The sequence below is a fragment of the Coloeus monedula genome, assembly GCF_965178545.1.
Source record: "Coloeus monedula genome assembly, chromosome: 1".
Taxonomy (NCBI): Eukaryota; Metazoa; Chordata; class Aves; order Passeriformes; family Corvidae; genus Coloeus; species Coloeus monedula.
The window spans coordinates 154,342,120-154,361,288 of record NC_138781.1 but is presented as its reverse complement, the minus strand read 5'-3'; the positions used below and the strand labels follow the sequence as shown (position 1 = coordinate 154,361,288).

Below are 19,169 nucleotides of genomic sequence, written 5' to 3'. Positions count from 1 at the left end.
CAGCTTTTTGTTTTACACCTGTCAAAGTCAGTGGAGGTCAGAGTGACCAGGACAAGTCTCCCCTGGAGCTTGCAAAAATAGGGCATAAAATTCAGGAAGAAGTGGCTGAGTGCCTGATGCTGAAACTCCCCTGGGTTGTGTGACGAGGTCTCCCTTGCCTCTGAGGGGACCTGGGTGGCTTTCAGCCAAAGGACTCAACTTTGTATGCTCCCAGCTCCAGCAAGGTGAACCTCAGCCTGTGGTTTGTTCCAGCCTCGACTGATGCCAACTATCTTTTTGACCTCTATTAAATTACATAACTTTGTATGCTCTGGTTCCTGCCCATATAAACTGGGCGTAATTATACTTTTTCACCTCTGGAAAATGGTTTGAGAGCCCGAGATGAAAAATCCTACTGTTAAGACACAGTCTTTTTGAAGGGATGCTCGTCCTTTGTTCAGAAAGGCTGTTTGCTAAAGCACAGCTGGGATTTAGGGAGATGCTGAGATGCTCTGACATATGCTTTTTCCTGCCATTTTCTGTCCCTGTAACAGAGGTCACTTTTACAATTATTATTAGGAATGTGTGGTCTGCAGTTTAACAGCTCAGTACATTTGATTGCATATTATGCTTGATTCATTTAAACTAAAAGCTTATTCCAGGGCAGATGACAGCACTGAATTTTTTATAGCTTATTTCACAGTCTGTGCTCTGCCAGCCACTTCAGATCCATGGCTCTTTTGTAATTGATTATCCAACACTGAACAGATCCAATGTCCATGAAGGGATTAGAAGAGCTCTCAGTTTATAAGTATCATGACATAGGCAGGTGTGTTTCTACTGTGATAGGACTTATTCTTCTCTGCACTGATATGTAAGGCTTTCTTTGCTGTCGTGGTAGTTTGAGAGTCCCTGTGGATGTTCCCATAGAAGAGATGGTCAATTATGAATTGTTCTAATTTACTAAGTCATTCCACTACTGCTTTTTGCACAGTGGGAAAGGAATAAATCTTCCCCGCTTTAATACTACAGAGGAAAATGGTAAATTTGACAGCTTTTTAGAAAAGTAGCCAGAAGATGCAGATAACCAAACTTTGACTTATTGTCAAGGGACTCTTCTTACCTCAGAAGTAAGAAGAAGTATTTTGTTGCATATTGCAGCAAAATACGCAACAACACCAGCTGCTTTGTGCTGGACTGGGAAAATGAAACAGAATTGAACTCTTTTTTAATGTCAACACTAAGGAATCTGGTCCTGATAATCACTGCTCAGTTCTTAGACTGATGGCACTTGTCACCCTTCAGCAGATCTTAGGTTTAATTTGTGTGTGTCTCTTTCTCTCTCTCAGGTGAGGAGATTCTCAGAAGCCTTCTTCTACACTGAGCACCAGAAACCTGCTGTGCTCATGTTCCAGGAAGGCCTGTAAGTAACCCATTAACACTCACCTAACTCTGGTATGACTAAAAATTTACTTTAAAGTATTTTGCAATCAATAATGTGGTCTGTTTCTTCAGGGTATGAAGGAGTTTGGTTTGGGAGAGGTCATTGGCTCTGTTTTAGCTCTGTATTTTAAACCTATTGAAATGAATTTCAAAAGTAAGTGACTGATCAGGCAGGCCTCAGAAATAAATAATTTCAAGCTTCATATATATACATTTTATATATATACATACACACAGATATATACACACATATATACCAATCTTCAATTAACTTCCTAAACCAAATACACCAGATCCAGCACTTGTACTTTTAATGGGAAATACCTGTTGATAAGCAACAGCATTTACAAATTAGCTTTTTACCATCCCTAATATAGATTTTGGGGTAGGCAGTCATGGGTTGTTCTATTGTTTAGTCCAGCCCTACTCTCTCTAGTAGAAGGGATATTTAAATGTATTTAATTAAATTAAATAAATTAAATGTAGACAGGATCATTAAACAGGCAATGCAAAGCTGTGGATGTTGACTATATGCAGCAGTGAAGGGCAGGAATGGGGAATAGCACCATGTTAGCTGGAGGAAACATGGGTGTGATGTGAGCTCAGGGCTGATAAATAATTGACCAAGAACCAAACATGCAAAACAGACCAGGAAAACAAACATTGCACTGGGCTGCATTCATATGAATATGATCTAAACCATTCCAAGGTAAGTATTTCTTTATGCTGGATGATTCCTACTTGTAACCAAACTGGGAAGTATGAGGAGCCAGTCTTAAAGCTACACCTGGGCAAATCCTGCCTTTGCCTTTCCTGAGTACCATCCAAGTGCTCCACTTGGGTTCATGGGCTAAAACCAGAGTTCAAAGAAAGATGCTCAGATTTGAATTTCTGAGTAATGAAGGTTATGCAGACTATTTGTCACCATGGGCAGACCACATTACCAGTGTGAAACCCATCTTTCAGAAGGGGCTGAGAAAGGCCATGACATCAGGTCCTGTCACAATGATGATTTTTAAGTGACACATTTGCTTCTGACCTAGTGCAAAGGAGAAAATTGCTTTTCTCAGAGCTGTCATTGGGGACATTAAGGCTGATTCAGTGTTGATGGAAAGGGCCATAACTTCATTAGTGGATGGGTTGTACAAGGCTGCCTTGCCAAATTAGAGCAACACCATGGCTGCAAGGGCCCAGCTGTGTTCACTTGGTTCTCCCATGTCAGGATTTTAGTGAGCTGTGTACAAGGAAAACCCCTTGTCAAGATCCTGGGGTGAGGACACAGACACTCATGGCCCTGTTCAAATAAATACAACCCTGCACAGGGGGACGCCTAATTCCATGATGTGATTCTATTTCTCCAGGCAGCCACAGAAGTAGCCCATTTCCTACAGACAAATATAATGTTTTTCTCAGTGATTATCAAGGAGAGTAAGTAAAAAAACCCAACAAACAAAATAGTTAAAAAATTAATTGGTCTGTGTAGAACATCTGATCTATACAGGCCTTGTGGCAGAGTTACATTTTCTTTCTGAATTTGCCAGATGATGTAGTTGGAAAAACAGAGTGTTGTCAGAGTATTAATATTGGGAGTGGTAGTAGGGATTATCAATTGGGTTCACACAGTGTCCAGCTGAGAGCAGTGCTCAGTGTAGCAGTGTGCTCTACAACCACCTCAAGCAGTAAGGTTTTTCCCCCCGTTTATTTTTTTTCCTTCTTACTAGACAAGAGCTGGTTTTTTGCCTCCCATGCTGTTGTCAGTTTGTGTGAGGCTGTGCACGTATGTACCTGGCAGCATTTGACTGCTTAGGCAGAAGAGGACACACCATTTCCAGTAGGCTGGGTATGGCACAGGTGGAGGCCTCTAGCAGGTGACATACCCACCCTTGATTTTACAGACAAAAATATTCCTCCTCACTCATTTTAATATCAATTGTTCATCTTTTTCACAAGGGTAAGTAATAATCAGACAAGGGGTAATGGCTTTAAGATGAAGAACAGATTTGCTTTCAGCTGACTGTCTATGAAAATCTTTTTGCCTTACTCTTTGTATTTCATGTTTTCTCCATTTTTTGAGATGGATGTTTAAATAGGAAAGATCATCAGAAATGAAAATTATTGTATTTATTATAGCCAAACATGTATTCATCTGCCAGTTTAATGTGACATTCACTGAGGAGAGCCAGGTAGAATTTTGAGTGGCCCAAATGATGGAAACAGGTGAGGGGCACAAAAAAAGCCAGAGAGGGTCTTTTTACTAGGACATGTAGTGATAGGACAACAGGGAATGGCTTCTAACTGAAAGAGAGTAGATTTAGATTAGATATTAGAAAGAATTTTTTTTTTTCTGTGAAGGTGGTGGGGCTCTGGAATGGGTTGTTCAGAAATGTTGTGGCTGCCCCATCCCTGGAAATGTTCAAGGACAGGTTGAGCAACCTGGTTTGGTGGAAGGTGTCCCTGCCCATGTCAGGGGAGTTAGAACTAAATGATCTTGAAGGTCCTTTCAAACTCAAGCCATTCTGTGATTCTATGACTGCCAAGAGACAGTGGCTGAATTAATGTGCCTTAGCTCTTCCAGATTAGTACATGTGTAAGATACTGCAGTGCTCTGAGGTCTGGTACAAGTGAGATAGAGGACTTACCATGCATCCATCTTGGCTTTTTTCCTTCCTGTACTGCTCAACCAAAGTTTTGATTATTGCCTCCTGCATCTGGGTTTTGAAACCCTGACCACAGCCAGAGTGACAGAGCTCATTTCCTGACCAGAAACCAGCTGAGTGATCCAGTCCCAGCCATCAGCTGAGACCCTTGGGAGGACAGCAATGGGCTATGGCAGATAACAGGAGCCTGTGGCAGTGGGATGTGGAATAATTTCAAAAACGCTGAGATTTTTCAGGAAGGGATTGTGCAAGTTGAAGGTATTTCTAACTGAGAGATGGAAACCTTCTAGAGTGCGGGATACCCCCCATCATACAAAACCGCTTCCCTCTCCTTTTAAACACATTGGCTGTCCTCTGCCTGCATGTCTGGGCTTGCAGGAGTAGTGGAGAAACAGCACAGTAACTACTCAACCACTCAATTTGTTTTGTACTTTGCTGCCAGGATCCAAAGCCACGCACAGATTTCTACAGAAATTCGTAATTCGGATTATTTCACCAGCATGCCCCCACTGCCAGCAGAATGCCTGGACATTGATGGGGACTGGAACACACTGCCAGTTATCTTTGAAGATAGGTACACAGACATGCCTTGCACAGGTGAGTGAAACACCACAGGGCACAGCTTCACGAAACAGCTTGAGCTGAGAGAGGTACTTCCCCAGCTCAGGATAAGTGATCTCACATCGCTTGGGCTTATGAGCTCAGAAGAAAGTGGGACCCCTTAAGTAACACAGCTGAATTTTAGTGTTTTCCCTAACAGCAGAGTATTTCTTTCACATTTTTCATCTTTAAATTAAGCTGGTTTTTTTAAAGAGCTGGAGGGGAAATCGAGAAAAAAATCAGATCTATTGGATTTTTGCTACAGTACTAATTTAAAGGAAAAACACTAGACTGATATCCCCAGTATGACATCTAGTGGTAAGAAATCTCAGAACAAAACCCCGCCATTTCAATGTAAAGCCCCACACTCCCCTGAAAGGCAGCATTGCCTTCCAAAAAATATTTTGCCCTTCAAGTATTCAAATCAAACTTTTAATTGAGAAATTATTTAGTTCCAGAGCTACTTAGTAAAACCTCGTAGCCCTTACTAGCTTATTCTTTTCACTCAACCATTAAGATTACCAAGGAAGTAATATGTATTAATATTATAGGTGTCCATAGTTTAGTGAATATAACCTGTGATACAAAATCTTCACTCTTCCACAGTTATTCTACTGCCTAAATTTTGACAATGCTCATCAAAGGTATTTAAATTATTAAACTGAGTATTAAACTGATTCAAAGTAAGAGCTATACTATGAACAATGTTGAATGACACCAGGAGTACAGATAAGTATCTATTTTGTTTTGCTTACCTATGCTCTAAAAATTAGCAGTATAGGTACAGTTATACCAAGCAAAGTTTATTTATTAATATTGTTTTCTTTGGCCTAACTATAACTGCTCAGTGAGTGTAATTCTAGTTAAATGCACTCTGGCATGTACATTTGTAATATGCCTTTAATGAATATATAAATTTCATAATATAAATGTATAGAATAATATTTTAGACTTTAAATCCCTTTTTAAAGTCTCACAATTCTTTGGGGTGATTTGTTATATTCTTATAGGTAATACTTCCTTTCTTTCTTTCTTTCTTTCTTTCTTTCTTTCTTTCTTTCTTTCTTTCTTTCTTTCTTTCTTTCAGATCAGAATTTGGAAGTTTTCCCAGATTTTGAGGTTCCTTCAAATACTCAAATGGATGTAACACAGGAAAATGAAGACTGTGCATCAGATGATGCCACTGCAGTAATGAAAGGAGATTTTGGGAAAGACACTCTGCTAATACACACAGACAGGATAAACAGGAATCCCTCATGCCTACACAGCAGTACTGAAGCTGCTGCTAAAGGTTTAAACCAGCACTCCACATCTCAGGTATGTACAGCAAACAAAGAAGGCCAAAGGAAACCTGAAAATATTTTTGTTTCAAGAGAGGAAACTATTTCTGACTCAGAGCCAGGCAATACAGAACACATGTCAGAAGACTTGAAAACATCCAAGGAAGTTTTTTTAAAAGATAATAGACTTGGGGCAGATGTTACCTGTGGAGGCATGGAACCCAGCAATAAGGACTCTCACAAAAGCGAGCCTGTGTTAATTGTCAGTGCTCAGTATGATTGTGGAGCATGTGGAACTGATGGCTTGGAAGACAGGACTGAAGTACATGAACTAGATGAATTTGGTCATCCTGAAACTAATTTCACTTCATCTGAGGTTGGACTGAATGAATTGACCAGTCTTGGAAAACCAGAGGATGCAGACACCAAGACTCATCTCTCTGTTTTGAAAGCTTTGCCTTCACACAGCTGTGAAGTGAAATCAGTGACAAAGGAGCAACGGGGTGAGGAGAGTGAAGAATTTACCCTGATGTCAGGGGTCATAAAAAGATCTTCCTCTATAATATCTGATTCAGGCATTGAAAGTGAACCAAGCTCAGTGGCATGGTCTGATGCTCGTAGCCGGGCCCTGGAGCTGCCCAGTGACCGAGAGATCCTGCACCACCTGGTCCGGAGGCACGCCATCCACCGAAATTCCTTGGAAGGTGGACACACAGAAAGCAACACCAGCTTGCCCAGTGGTATCCAAGCGTCGCTCACATCCATCAGCTCTTTGCCCTTTGAGGAAGAGGAGAGGGAAGTGGAGCTTACCAAACTGACGAAATCTGTTTCAGCTCCTCAGATCAGTAGCCCAGAAGAGCCCACGGAGGAGGTGGATATATCAAAACACATCGAAGCCACCCCAGGAGATTCAGATCAAAACTTAAGAAGCTGCATGGAAACAGAGGATAAAGATGGAAAAATAATCATGGACTTTTCTGAGTGTCGAATCACTACTCAAAGTGGAAAAATAGAACCAAGAAGACATCCCAAACCCCTCCTCAAGCACAGTAACAGTAACACTGAGTTACAAGGGGTGGAAGAGAAAGGTTTTCCAGAGACTTGCTGTAGTCTGGAAAATACAGGACCACCCATTTGTCCGAAGCAGCTGCAAGATAATGTCTCTGAGTGCCTGTCACTGGAGAGCAATGGTGAGTGCAGCTTAAAAACACCAAGGGCTTATAATTACTTGGACAAAAATATAGATAAGGTTGATACATGCATTGAGGATCCAAAGGATAAACTTAAGCCGGACAGTTCAAAAATACCACAGGGCTCCTCCAATAGTAGAATTTCAGGAGAGGAGAGTTTTTCACAAAGCATAAAGGTGGTACCAGATTTTTGCTATCCTGTTAAAGCTCCTTCAGAAACCTCCATTGAATTTCGCTCACTGCGAGGAGAACGTGGCAGCTCTCTTGCTGATGAGAGCCCAGCAGTGTATGCAGAAATGCAGGGGTTGCAAGAAATTGAGCTCAATGACTCACCTGCCTCAGCAGACCCTGCGGCAGGGTCCCACCAGGCTGAACGTCCTCAGGAGCCCAACAGCCAAGAGAATAAACTTGTAGCGAACGGCACCGGGTTTCCTTTGGCCACGACAGAGGGAGTAGCCCTGGAAAGCAGAAAGGCTGCTGATGTGGTTAATCTGTCCGTCTCTTGCACAGCCACCTGTCTTCCCTTTTCTTCCGTGCTCAAAGAGACCCCTGCCATGGCGGGCTCCTCGGCAAAGCAGGCTGCGTTCCCCATCACGCGCCAGCCTCTGGGCTCATTTGGAGTTGTCTGTTCTAATTCAGATGAGATGGATGAAGAGACCAACGAAAGGATGCTGAAGTAAGAATGACTAATTACTTCATTAATGTAATAGTAATGCCAAGAGACCCTGAAACAGTTCAGGACCCTAATGCGCTAGGCATACAGGAGGCTTGCATTTGAGACAGTTGCCTGAGGAATTTCAGTATAAATAATACAAACAGACAAATGGTTCATACAGAATAAATAATCTAAATAGACAGGAAGGATTAAAACACAAAGAGACCAAGATTGCCAAAGATATTAGGTCCTTAATTCTCATGACTAGCAGTGGGATTTAGGTGTCTAAATAATCTTTGAGACCTGACCCTCCTTCATGTAATCAAGGCTATCCATACCAGAGTATCGATCCCAGATAGTCAGTTCACTGTGGCAATGTTACAGACTCTTTTTCTCTTCTGCTTTAATAGCTGCACTCTGTAGCTACACTATGAAATGGGGAGTTCAGATTGGCTGGTATGTCTCAACTTCACCTTCTCAAACTGGAAAAATGGGAGAATTGGAACCATGAATAGCTGGAGAAGAGGCATTATTTTTGTTTCCTGCTTCATTGCTCAATGTGAAAGTGCCACATCATGACCTTGATGTCACAGGGGCCCATTTCACAGATTGGCACTCTAGCACTTATATTTTTCCATTATAGTTTGGTGTCTCTGCTGTGCTGAGGAAAAACAGTAGCACTGAAATTTCTCAACCCATTCAGCTGCCCAAAATGTTGTCTGCCTGCATGAATGTTCATTTTCAACCCAAGCTTTTATTTTTATTCTTTTGAAAGAAGCCTGAAAATTTTTTTATACACCATGCTTAATTCCTGGCAAATCTAAGCACAGAATTTGTTTCTTCTTTGTGAAACAGAACATTTGAGCATGTATTCATGCACATGACTCCAAGGCTTCCAGATGCATGGTTCAAAAGCTATTTTTTTCATTCTTGTGTCCCTTAAAATTTGTTGGGCTGATGTAAGTGATTTCTCACCATTGGACTTGAGTATCTTAGAGGTCTTTTCCAACCTTAATGAGTCTATGATTATATCAAGTGGCCTTAAGATATCCCCAAGCTTTAAAGGTTATATCTCTTGAGCTGGTCATCCCAGTTTTCTACTTTATTCTACACTTACATTGTGATTATTAATTCGTAAATTATCTGGATAAGTTTTACTAAGTCAAAAAGCCACTGAAGAGTTTGGCATCTGCAGCTAGAGAATGCTTTAGGGTGAATTCAGGTGTGAAATTTTAGACCTTTGGTAGGAACGTTGTTACCTTAATTCTTTCAGCATTGGGATGCTCTTCTAAATGCTACTAAATGTTTTCAAAAGAAACCAAAACCAAATAACCCCAAAAATACCTACCATATGAGGTGCATCCTTTAGCTCTAGCTTGAGGAAGGGGGAGAACACCTTCTACCTCACTATAAGTGAATCTGGTGGTGGCAAAATTATACATTTTGCATTTCAGTACCTTTAAGGCCAATCATATTGTCAAGAGGCAAAATTGCTAATTCTGTATCTCAGTCTAATTTTATGAGCTACCAGAAAATTACTTTTTGCTACTCTTTCATTCCTCTGGCAAGGGAGAGTTGATAATGCACTTTAGTTCTTCTCTATATGTAGCCAAATTACTCAAAAACAGAGTTTCTTCTCTTCATTCTGGCATCTCTCAGTCCTAATAGATAAGGAACTGCATCCAGGTGTCTACTTGAAAGCTTAAGACATAATTTCTTGCAAAGAAAAGCCTCTTCATTTCTAGTTTGAAGGTTTGTTGCTGAACACCCAGTTCTATTGTGATTAATTAATGTATTCTCCAGTTTTTATCAGGCCAAAGAAAAATTTAAAAAAGAAATGAAGATTGAAGGATTTCTGTACAGTGACTTATCTGTACTAGCTTCTGATATCCCATATTTTCCACCAGAGGAAGAGGAAGAAAATTTGGAAGATGGAATTCACCTGGTTGTCTGTGTCCATGGATTGGATGGTAAGGCCAGGAAGAATTGCTATTTGTAAGTCATTTTTGTGTAAATTAAAAAAAAAAAAAAAAAAAAAAAAGTCAGATGTTCATCAAGTATGAAAGAATGGAGAATCTAAGTATTTGTTTTAGCTAAGTATTTATTCCTTCTTATGATATTCAGTCCATTGTAATAAAGGATCTAGGGGAATATTAAATATTTTTGCTAATAAATTGGTTCCTGCTACCTATTTTTAGTTTTTGGTTTTGTTTTGTTTTTTTTTTTAAACAGAAATCTACACCAAAGAACATGAGCCCTACCATGTACAGGGAGAGTGCATTACAGTAACTCCTCTTGTCTTTCCACGGATGCTTGATTGTTTTGCAGTATCTCCCCAGGAGAAAAATGTTACTTAAATCCCCAAAACACTGTTATAGATTAGATAGTGTCTGACTTTAGAAAGTGAGAGAATAAAAATCATTCTTCACTCCAGAGGAAGCAGATCCTGGGATGTTTTTATATATATGCTTTCTAAGCAGGAAATTGTTATGTTAAATGTGAACTCTCTCTTGACAAATTAATTTATATCAGTTAGAAAGGTGTAGATGTTGACACTGAAACTACGGAGAAGAAGTGATAGAGGCTCTGAAATCTCAAAAATAAAGAAAAACAAACACTGGCTTCAGCAAGGACTGTTTGCCATTGAATATCCCAGCAGCAGGAACACCCTTCTCGTGAGGTGGTGGTACCTCCTTCACCAACAAAATATTTCAGAAGACTTTGGAATTTCCAAGTACAGAATGAGGCATCTCTCAAAGTATTAGGAATCTGACAGTACTTCAGCACCACCTCTGATTGTGAATACATGAGATGGGCTACTCTGCATCTCAAGGCACAGTCCTATACCCAGCACAGGTACTGAGGTGTCCCTGCGGGCCTCACCTCAGCTTGTCTTTTTTTCTTACCTCTGCTGTTCAGCAAATAGAGGACAGATTTATTCTGGACGTGATCTTTGCTCTTTCTTCCCCAATATTTATGCAGTCCCCCATAGCAGCAGGTGAGGTCTAGCCCACCTGGGGCAGGCTGTGGGAATTCCTGTTCTCTTGCTGTTTCAATGCATGAACCTGAGGTGTGATAACCTTCTTAGCAGCACTTAGCAAGAGCTCCGTGGTGTCAAGGTTATTGTGTTAAATTGACTCTCTGTTGGTTGTTTTTCTGTTGAATTGCATCTTATAAAGTACCATTTGTTCCTAGGTAACAGTGCAGATCTGCGGCTGGTAAAGACTTTTATAGAACTGGGACTTCCTGGTGGAAAACTGGACTTCCTAATGTCTGAAAGAAATCAGGTAGTACAGAGCTAATTTCTGTCTTTCTTTAGATTACTGAAATAGTGCCTTCAGCAAAAGCCTTTTCACCAGCTGAGTGAAACAAAAGCGCTGGGGAATTCAGGGAGTTTTATGTAGTATTTAGTGCAAAGGCCTGGTTCTATTCCTGTCTAACTTGATAGGGAGTTCAAACCTATTGGAAAATATTCCTGGCATTAAAGTCAAAGGCAATGACATTAGCAGTAATAGGACTAGACCTAAGAGGAAGAAAATGGATTTATCCTGCCAGTTTGCAAACTTGGCAGCCTGGTGCCTCTGCAACACAGCACCAACAGAAAGCAGAAAGTTTAGTGATGGTAAATTTTCCAGAGGATGTGGAATATCCAGCAGGTGTTGTCAGCTCCCTTTGCTGCATCAGCCATTGTTTCTTCTCTTGCAGTGTTTATGGGATTTATTTCCTTGAATGATAAACAAATGTCTTCCAGAAAAATTGATTACTGACCTAGACAGAGAAACAGAAATGAATCCTGTGCTTTGCTTGGCAGTGGAGCTGTATTTATGACCAAAGGCCTAACTTTATGCACAAGATAAGGATTTCCATTGTGCAGTCAGAAACCTTATTCTGATTTATGAGTACCTGAAAAATCTGAGTCAAAACTTTCCAACCTTTGTTCAACAGCTTTTATATTCTGAAGTGGCTGGTTGGTGTAAGTCTGTAAACTTGCTACCTTCTAGTGCACAGCTCTGTCAGCAGCAGACCTGCATAGTGAATGTAAGCAAGGTCAAAATAATGAGACCGCTTCATACTTCCATCAAGGCCTCTTCCAAGAGAAGAGAATGTTTTCAGAGAATGAAACATCTTACGACATCTGTATTTAAGATTATCCAGATCCCATAATGGGAACTATTTAGAGGTGTTATTGTCTGGGAAGGTGGGGAAGTTCTCACGGCACCCAAAGTGGAACCTGGGTGGCTTGATGGCTATTTTAATGTTGTAAAGCATCCTGTCCCTGTTTTTCCCTTCTCTGAGAACCACACCGAAAATAACTCAAGAAATTATTCATTTAGCTGGTTTGCCTTATAGAGGAAAATTCAAATCACTTTTTTAAGGCATCCATTTGTGATGCATTTGGACAATCTCAATCAGGCTGAAATGATAGTAAAGGATGGAGATACAATCAGGTGAAATATGATGCTTGACACGTTTTGTTTATGATTAACATTCAGGCTTATATTCTTTCACTTTTAAACAACCTGAAAGGTTTGGGATAATGAGCCTAGGAGGAAATCATTAATTATCAATGCAGACAAAACAAACAGGCAGAAGGTTAGTGGACTGTTTGTAGTTTATGAGAACATTTATTTTAAGTCTGTATTGCAAAGTGAATATGCTCATGTTTTCCTTTGCAAGAGCTGCAATTAGCAAGATGAATTGTGTCACAAAAGCATTAATTACTGATATGTTTCAAAAGCATTAATTACTCATGTTTGCTCTAAATAGCTGTTCCAACATTTGATGATTGTTTTGTGGTATCTCATTAGTAACAAGTTTGATTTAGAGTCCTGCTGGATCGCCAAATTACAAAGTTCTGAATAAGATCTGTCTGTAATCGTATAGACTGGAAATGTATTGCTTTTTTTATTGTCTCACAACTGGCAGTACTGTTGCGAGCAACAAATTATTTGTCTGTCTCTAGCACTCATTCTCTTACTGATGACTGTTGAATAGCAAACACACGGCATTTGATTAAGATGGCCAAACAATTTTGTGATGACATCCTTAGCATCAGCATAACCCTCATGTCAATGTATAATGCTGTAAAGTATTTTATTCCAGTAATCTGTTGAATCCTAAATGCCAAAACCTTTTCTTCCATGTGTAGAGCCTGGTATCTAGAGCAGCTGAGCATTAGCAGTTCTCACCAGTGTCAGGTCAGGCTGCTTTAGCATCATGCTTATGATTCTGGAATCACTCAGCAACCTCTCTCAAAGGAGAACTTCAATTTAAAAGAGGACCCAGAGATTGATAAAAATACCCCTTTTCTCCCCCTTGAACATGTATAAAGAAAATTTACACTGATAATTACATTTCTGCTTCATTTGACTTTGAAAATAACATCAGTCTGCAATAAGTGTCATATATTTTAATTCGTCAACTCATTTTATTTTTCACCAGACTGATACTTTTGCTGATTTTGATACAATGACTGACCGATTATTAGATGAAATTATTCAGCATATCCAGTTGTACAACCTCTCCATATCCCGAATAAGGTAAGCTTTGTGATAGCTAATATTCTGTAACTGTTTGAGTTACATGAGCAACATCTAGTGAAATTAGCTTTTCCTAAAGTGCTCTGTGTCAAAAGCCATTGAATCAGTGAGACTAATTTTTACATTGATATACATGAAAGAGAATCTTGTAGGCTGAAAAAACCATGAAATGATAATTAAAGGATCTTATTGAAAGCCCTGATAGAGTCCCCCCCAGACCCATTTGTGCCATCTTCATGTTTAATTTAAAGAAAACACAGATTGGTTTCATGTTAATGTAATTCTTTCTTTTGCAACAGTTTTATTGGACATTCCCTTGGTAACGTCATCATTCGATCTGTACTAACTCGCCCCAGGTTTCGCTATTACCTCAACAAGTTACACACCTTCCTGTCCCTCTCTGGGCCTCACCTGGGAACCCTTTACAACAACAGCACTTTGGTTAGTACAGGTAAGAGTTGATGGGAAAACTTTGACTGGCTGTGGTCCATGGCAGAGTGCATGAAAGGGCAACACATGGAGGTAGGAATTTATCGTAGCATGACTTGTACATAGATGCTGTAGAAAATATTTGCTGAAGACTTCAAACCCACGCAGAAAAAACTGCAATGAGAGGGGCTTTCAGTATCTACAGCAAGGTCCATCACAGTGCTCCCTGGAAAGCCCAGGAGTGTGCAGCAATGAGAGATGACCCTTAGTCTCCACTTAGTCTCCCACTTCATTTCCCACTTCTTCTGGCGCAAATAAAGAGAGGCATCTGCACAGCTGAAAAAAACCCCATTATTATGGAAATTGAATGTCCCAGATTTCAGTCTTCCCGAGTGTTTTCCTGCTACCATGAGACAACCACAGAATCATAGAATAGTTTGGGTTGGAAGGGACCTTAAAGATTATCTAGTTCCACCCCTGCCATGAGCAGGGACATCTTCAATTAGACCAGTTTGCTCCAAGCCTTGTCCAACCTGACCTTGAATGTTTCCAGGGATAAAACATCAGCCATATCTCTGGGCAACCTATTCCAGTGTCACCACCCCCATTGTAAAGAATTTCTTCCTTATATATAGCCTAAATCTACGCTCTTTGAGTTTAAAACTTTAGACCCTTAGATTTTTCTCCCTTTTGATTAGGAGTAAAAGAATACACAAGACCTCTACGAAAATACAGTGCTATCCTTACTGTAGGCACGTCTTTAACTCCCCTGCATGATGATTTACAAAGGAGAAAAATATGCACCAATTTTCATTCCAGGTCTATGGCTCATGCAGAAGTTGAAAAAGTCAGGGTCACTTTTGCAACTGACCTTCAGGGACAACGCAGATCTGCGCAAGTGTTTCCTCTATCAGCTCAGCCAAAAAACAGGTGAGTAGGGCTTGATGTGCCTTTGTAAATACCAAGGGCTGTCCCACTGGCTTGTGCTGGATTGGCCTGTTCTCCAGGGAGTGAAGGAAATCTGCATTTTGTTAATGATCATTCTTTAAACATACTTTTTAGAAGGGCTGCCCTGTCTAAAATCTACTATCAATTTCATCTGTGCATTTTTTTCTGTGAAAGTTATCAGAGAATGTATTTGCCAAACAACATCAAATAAGTCCTTCATGCAGCAGTAAACATGCACCTAAGTTTATATTCTGCAAGCAAGAAACATCATTCTTGACAGGCCATCATTGCTTAATTTATGCTATGAGATGAAAACCATTTTTCCTTTTTTATTATTTTTTGTAAGTTTAACATCTCTTGTCTCTAGGAAATATGACTCTGTGAGATGAAGAGAAAATTTTATTCGTGTCTATTCTGACACTTCTGTACTACAGAGAGAGATGTATGGCCTCACACTAGAAAAATGATGTCTGAATAGAGAATCTTTTTCCCCCTTCTTTGGTCTGTCATGAATAAACGAAATAAATCTGGCTTTTCTTAAGAAAAGAAAGCAAGCAGAATCCTTCTGTTGAAGCAGTTGTTTTCTTTTAGGAGTTATTTTTAATACTGTGTGTGAACAAACTGGTGCTAAGCATGTAGTGACAAGGTCACTACTTGATGTTTAATTTTTTCTCATACTTTTGTACACTACTAATAGGAAAAAAAGACTATGTTAATATGAATAGAACATCTAAATTCTACAGATACAAACTACATAATCAATGACAGGAAGTTGATGTAAATTTGTGTTATTTGAATTTCCCCTTTGATTCCCTAGCTCTTATTTCTGTGTAATACAGTTGATTACTGCTTTACTACTATCAAGTTCAAATAAATTTGGGTCTACACAAAAAGCTCATATTGTAACTTTCCAAGCAATGAATTCCCAAGCATGTGCTATGAGTCAAAGCAATTTTCTTCTTGTTAGCTTGGTAGACTAGAGATATAAGAGGCTACAAATTAAGGTGTAGTCCTTGAAAATGGAGAAGGCAGAAATTTAAATGTGGAGAGAGTTGTCTGTAAAGTCAGTCATCCAGGTAGATGCTTAGGCAAAATATCTGAAGATGTAGATAGGTCCATATGTGAATGCATCAGCAGGTACTGATTCAATAGACATGTCCCTACTCTGGCACCCTGCTCCCAAAAGAAGTTGGGAGCACCTACAGAGGGAGAAATGCCAGAACCAGTGTCGTGCCTATATTCCCAGATGACTCATTAAGCCTCCAGCAATTTCTGACTTTCTATTAAAGTAGAAGTCCCTGCTGCTACTTTTCTGTCTCTTTAACAAATGTTCCTCATGTTTGTCTTGAGAAAAAAAAAAACCAAAACAACAAAACACACAATAAAATATTTTTCCCTATTGAACCTCTTCACATAAAGTTTTAGATATGGTAACACTCACTGTTGCTTCTCCTACCTTTTACTTCAGACCTAAGTTGCAAACTCAGTTGGTTTGACTGCACAAGAAGAAAATGATAAACTGCTTTAGTCAGGTTTTGGAAAGGCAGCCAGCAGGATTTTTCATTGTGGTGATGATGGTCAGATTTTCTTTGAAAGTCTAGAAATCATAGTTATGGGATGATAGAAATACAGAAAGGGGCCTTCAAGATCACCTAGTTCCAATCCCCCTGCCATGGGCAGGAACACCTTCCACTAGGCCAGGTAGCTAAAAGCCCCATCCAACCTGGCCCTGGTTCTGGACCACTTTCCCGTAAGAGGGAGGGAAAGATGAAGGACAAACCCACAGCTCTTCTGTGCTCAGGACACTCTCTGGACAAGTAGAGTAGATCATCAGTGTCCATTTTCCTACCTTTCTGTTAAATGTAAGTGATGGAGCACTCAAGAGACCCTAGACAGGTCAAACAGCAGGGGCTTGTTTCCACAACTCATCAGTCGCTCCATTACCTCCAGGGAAGAGGGAGGATTTGGGGTTCTTAGTTGATGTACCAGCAGTGTGGATTTATTAAGTGACTGCTGAGTTCAGGAACTGGATTGACCCTAAGGCTCCCTCAACACTGATTTAACGGTGTGACATCATAGCAATGACCTTTTCTTCTCCCTCTCTCTATTTTGTTTAAGAATTTTACTAATTTGTTATTTTTAAATAGATCCTGTTTAAAGGTATAAATATTTGTAAGAATAAGGTGTAAATAAAAGCTTTTTTTTTACAGGTAATTCTTGCTTTTCTTTGTTGACATATAATTAACCTATGTGAGTGCTGATAAGTAAAAAATAGTTCACAGAAGCAGCAGAAATGTGTTTAAGCTGTTATGAATCTTTCTAAGATTTTGTTGCATGTTTTAATAATTACCATCTATTGCAGTGTAGATTTTCAAAAGCCTTTGAACATGAAATAGTCATGCTGACACTGTATGCATTTTCATCACTGTGCTTACTTGTGATTAATGTATTTAATATGTTTGCCACAGGTCTTCAGTATTTTAAAAATGTTGTGTTAGTGGCCTCACCCCAAGACAGATACGTACCCTTTCATTCAGCAAGAATAGAAATGTGCAAAAATGCACTTAAGGACAGACACACAGGTATGTTTAAGATCTTTTATATATTCCCAAGGCTGTTGAAAAATTGCATTTTTGTGCAACTGAGGTCATTACATTAGAAGGGTTTTTCATCAGCATGATGAAAACTCAAATGTTTATTTGATACAGAAGAAAGTGTTCGCTTCCCACAGGAAATTACTGAAATCAATAAAAGAAGCTTTTCAAGAAGCTCTTTTCCTGATGAAAACAAATTTCAATCAGGTCATAATCAAAGGTTTCTTACTGCTTCCTCCCATTCCCTCTAATTTTATTTTTTTTAAAAGTGCTAATAGAACTAGCTCTTGACAATGTTTTTCTGTAGTGTACTGATTTACTTGTATTGTCTCCCCTTATTTTACACATAATGAAATCTCTCTCAACACATCCAAAGTAGGGGGGTTTTCCCTTTGTTTTCAATAGTGTTTGAATGATTGCAAGATAATTTAAGGGACAGATATAAAATCGTACAGGTTTGTAATAAAATCTGTAAAACACATCAGGACTCACCACCAGAGGCCTTCCTATGAGCTCAGGCTATGTGTGGTCCCAGTTATTGCCTTTGTTATTAGAAGTCTTCCTCATTTATGAAATGTTTCATGGCTTCAGTTTGATACCATGTCCAGGAATAATGGTCAGTGCAATTTCATCCCCATTTCACGTATGTGATTACCTAGAAATGGAGGTATTCTTCGGAAACAGAAAGAGACACACAGGCCCAATCAGTGTGGTTACCTTCACACCCCTTACTTAAATGAGAGCTCTTTCTATCCTACCTCAGACATGAATTAAAAGGTAATTCTTCAGCTCTCCTACAGTGGTTGTTCCTTGGGACATGTTTGACCAAGCAGGAGCCAGATCAGTACATTTATCTGTACATGTTTCCTGAGCCATTGTTTCTGCCCCTATAAACACCTCAGCTATCTACATGATGTCCTTCCTGCATTAGCATCCCCAGAGAAGCCCAAATGGACCCGTGTCATTCCAGACCCTCTCACATTGGAATCCCCAGGCAGTGTGAGTCCAACCCCACTACCCTTAAAGAAACACAAGCATTTTCTTCACTGACAGAGAAAAGGTGACTAAAGGCTGAGCACATCCCAGTCCTCATGCTAAGAAGCTTCAGCAGATTCCTCCTCATGGCCAGTGCCTCCATTAGATGAACATCACTCTGGCACTTGGCAAATCTTCAAACTGGGCTGCTATCTCTCACATTTATGGTGGCCTTGCTTCCATTTTCCTTCTCACCGCAACTGCAATTAAACAATACTGGGAAAAAAGATAAGATCTGGGAGCTTTGGCGTGGACATGTGATATCTCAACTCTTTTTCAGGTCCTGTTTATGCAGAAATGATCAACAACCTGCTCCAGCCTTTGATTGGGGCCAAGGACTGCACTTTGATCAGACACAACGTGTTTCACGCTCTGCCTAACACCGCCAACACATTGATAGGCCGGGCTGCCCACATTGCCGTGCTGGACTCTGAACTTTTCCTGGAGAAGTTTTTCCTTGTGGCAGGACTCAACTACTTCAAATAGTGCCTGAAGTATGGGGTAACAGAGGCCAACCTTTCCATTGAGTGGAGGAGACTCCCTTAGCCAAAGGAGTGCAATGTTAGAAATGAGAGCAGGTGGGACTTTCAAACTTTCCATTTCTCTTTCAGAGAATAAAGTGCTATGGCTTTAAGGCATTCAAGCTTCCAAATATTGGTGCTTTTGGAAGAAATAAATATTCCTCTTCAGTTTCTATGTTCTTTGTCCACATAAAGACATGAGCCACTTCTGAAGTACAGAATCAGAATAAGAAGGATGATTCTCTAAATGTGATTGGATCAATATAATTCCTGTTTCTCCTGAATATTAAATCAGGAA

At 39.9% G+C, this 19,169-nt stretch overlaps 1 protein-coding gene across 1 annotated transcript in view; it reads left to right on the top strand.

The window, feature by feature from the left end:
• Positions 1–18,836, top strand: part of FAM135B (family with sequence similarity 135 member B) — a gene marked incomplete at both ends in the record, with an annotated part of 136,536 nt that extends 117,700 nt beyond the window's left edge. Inside the window, 10 exons of the mRNA XM_082303309.1 lie at positions 1,329–1,402; positions 4,522–4,676; positions 5,767–7,825; positions 9,608–9,774; positions 11,000–11,091; positions 13,247–13,344; positions 13,644–13,795; positions 14,593–14,703; positions 17,190–17,303; positions 18,631–18,836. Of these exons, the coding sequence (XP_082159435.1) occupies positions 1,329–1,402; positions 4,522–4,676; positions 5,767–7,825; positions 9,608–9,774; positions 11,000–11,091; positions 13,247–13,344; positions 13,644–13,795; positions 14,593–14,703; positions 17,190–17,303; positions 18,631–18,836 (3,228 nt within the window). The remainder of the gene's footprint in view (positions 1–1,328; positions 1,403–4,521; positions 4,677–5,766; positions 7,826–9,607; positions 9,775–10,999; positions 11,092–13,246; positions 13,345–13,643; positions 13,796–14,592; positions 14,704–17,189; positions 17,304–18,630) is intronic.
• Between the last annotated feature and the right edge of the window lie 333 nt (positions 18,837–19,169).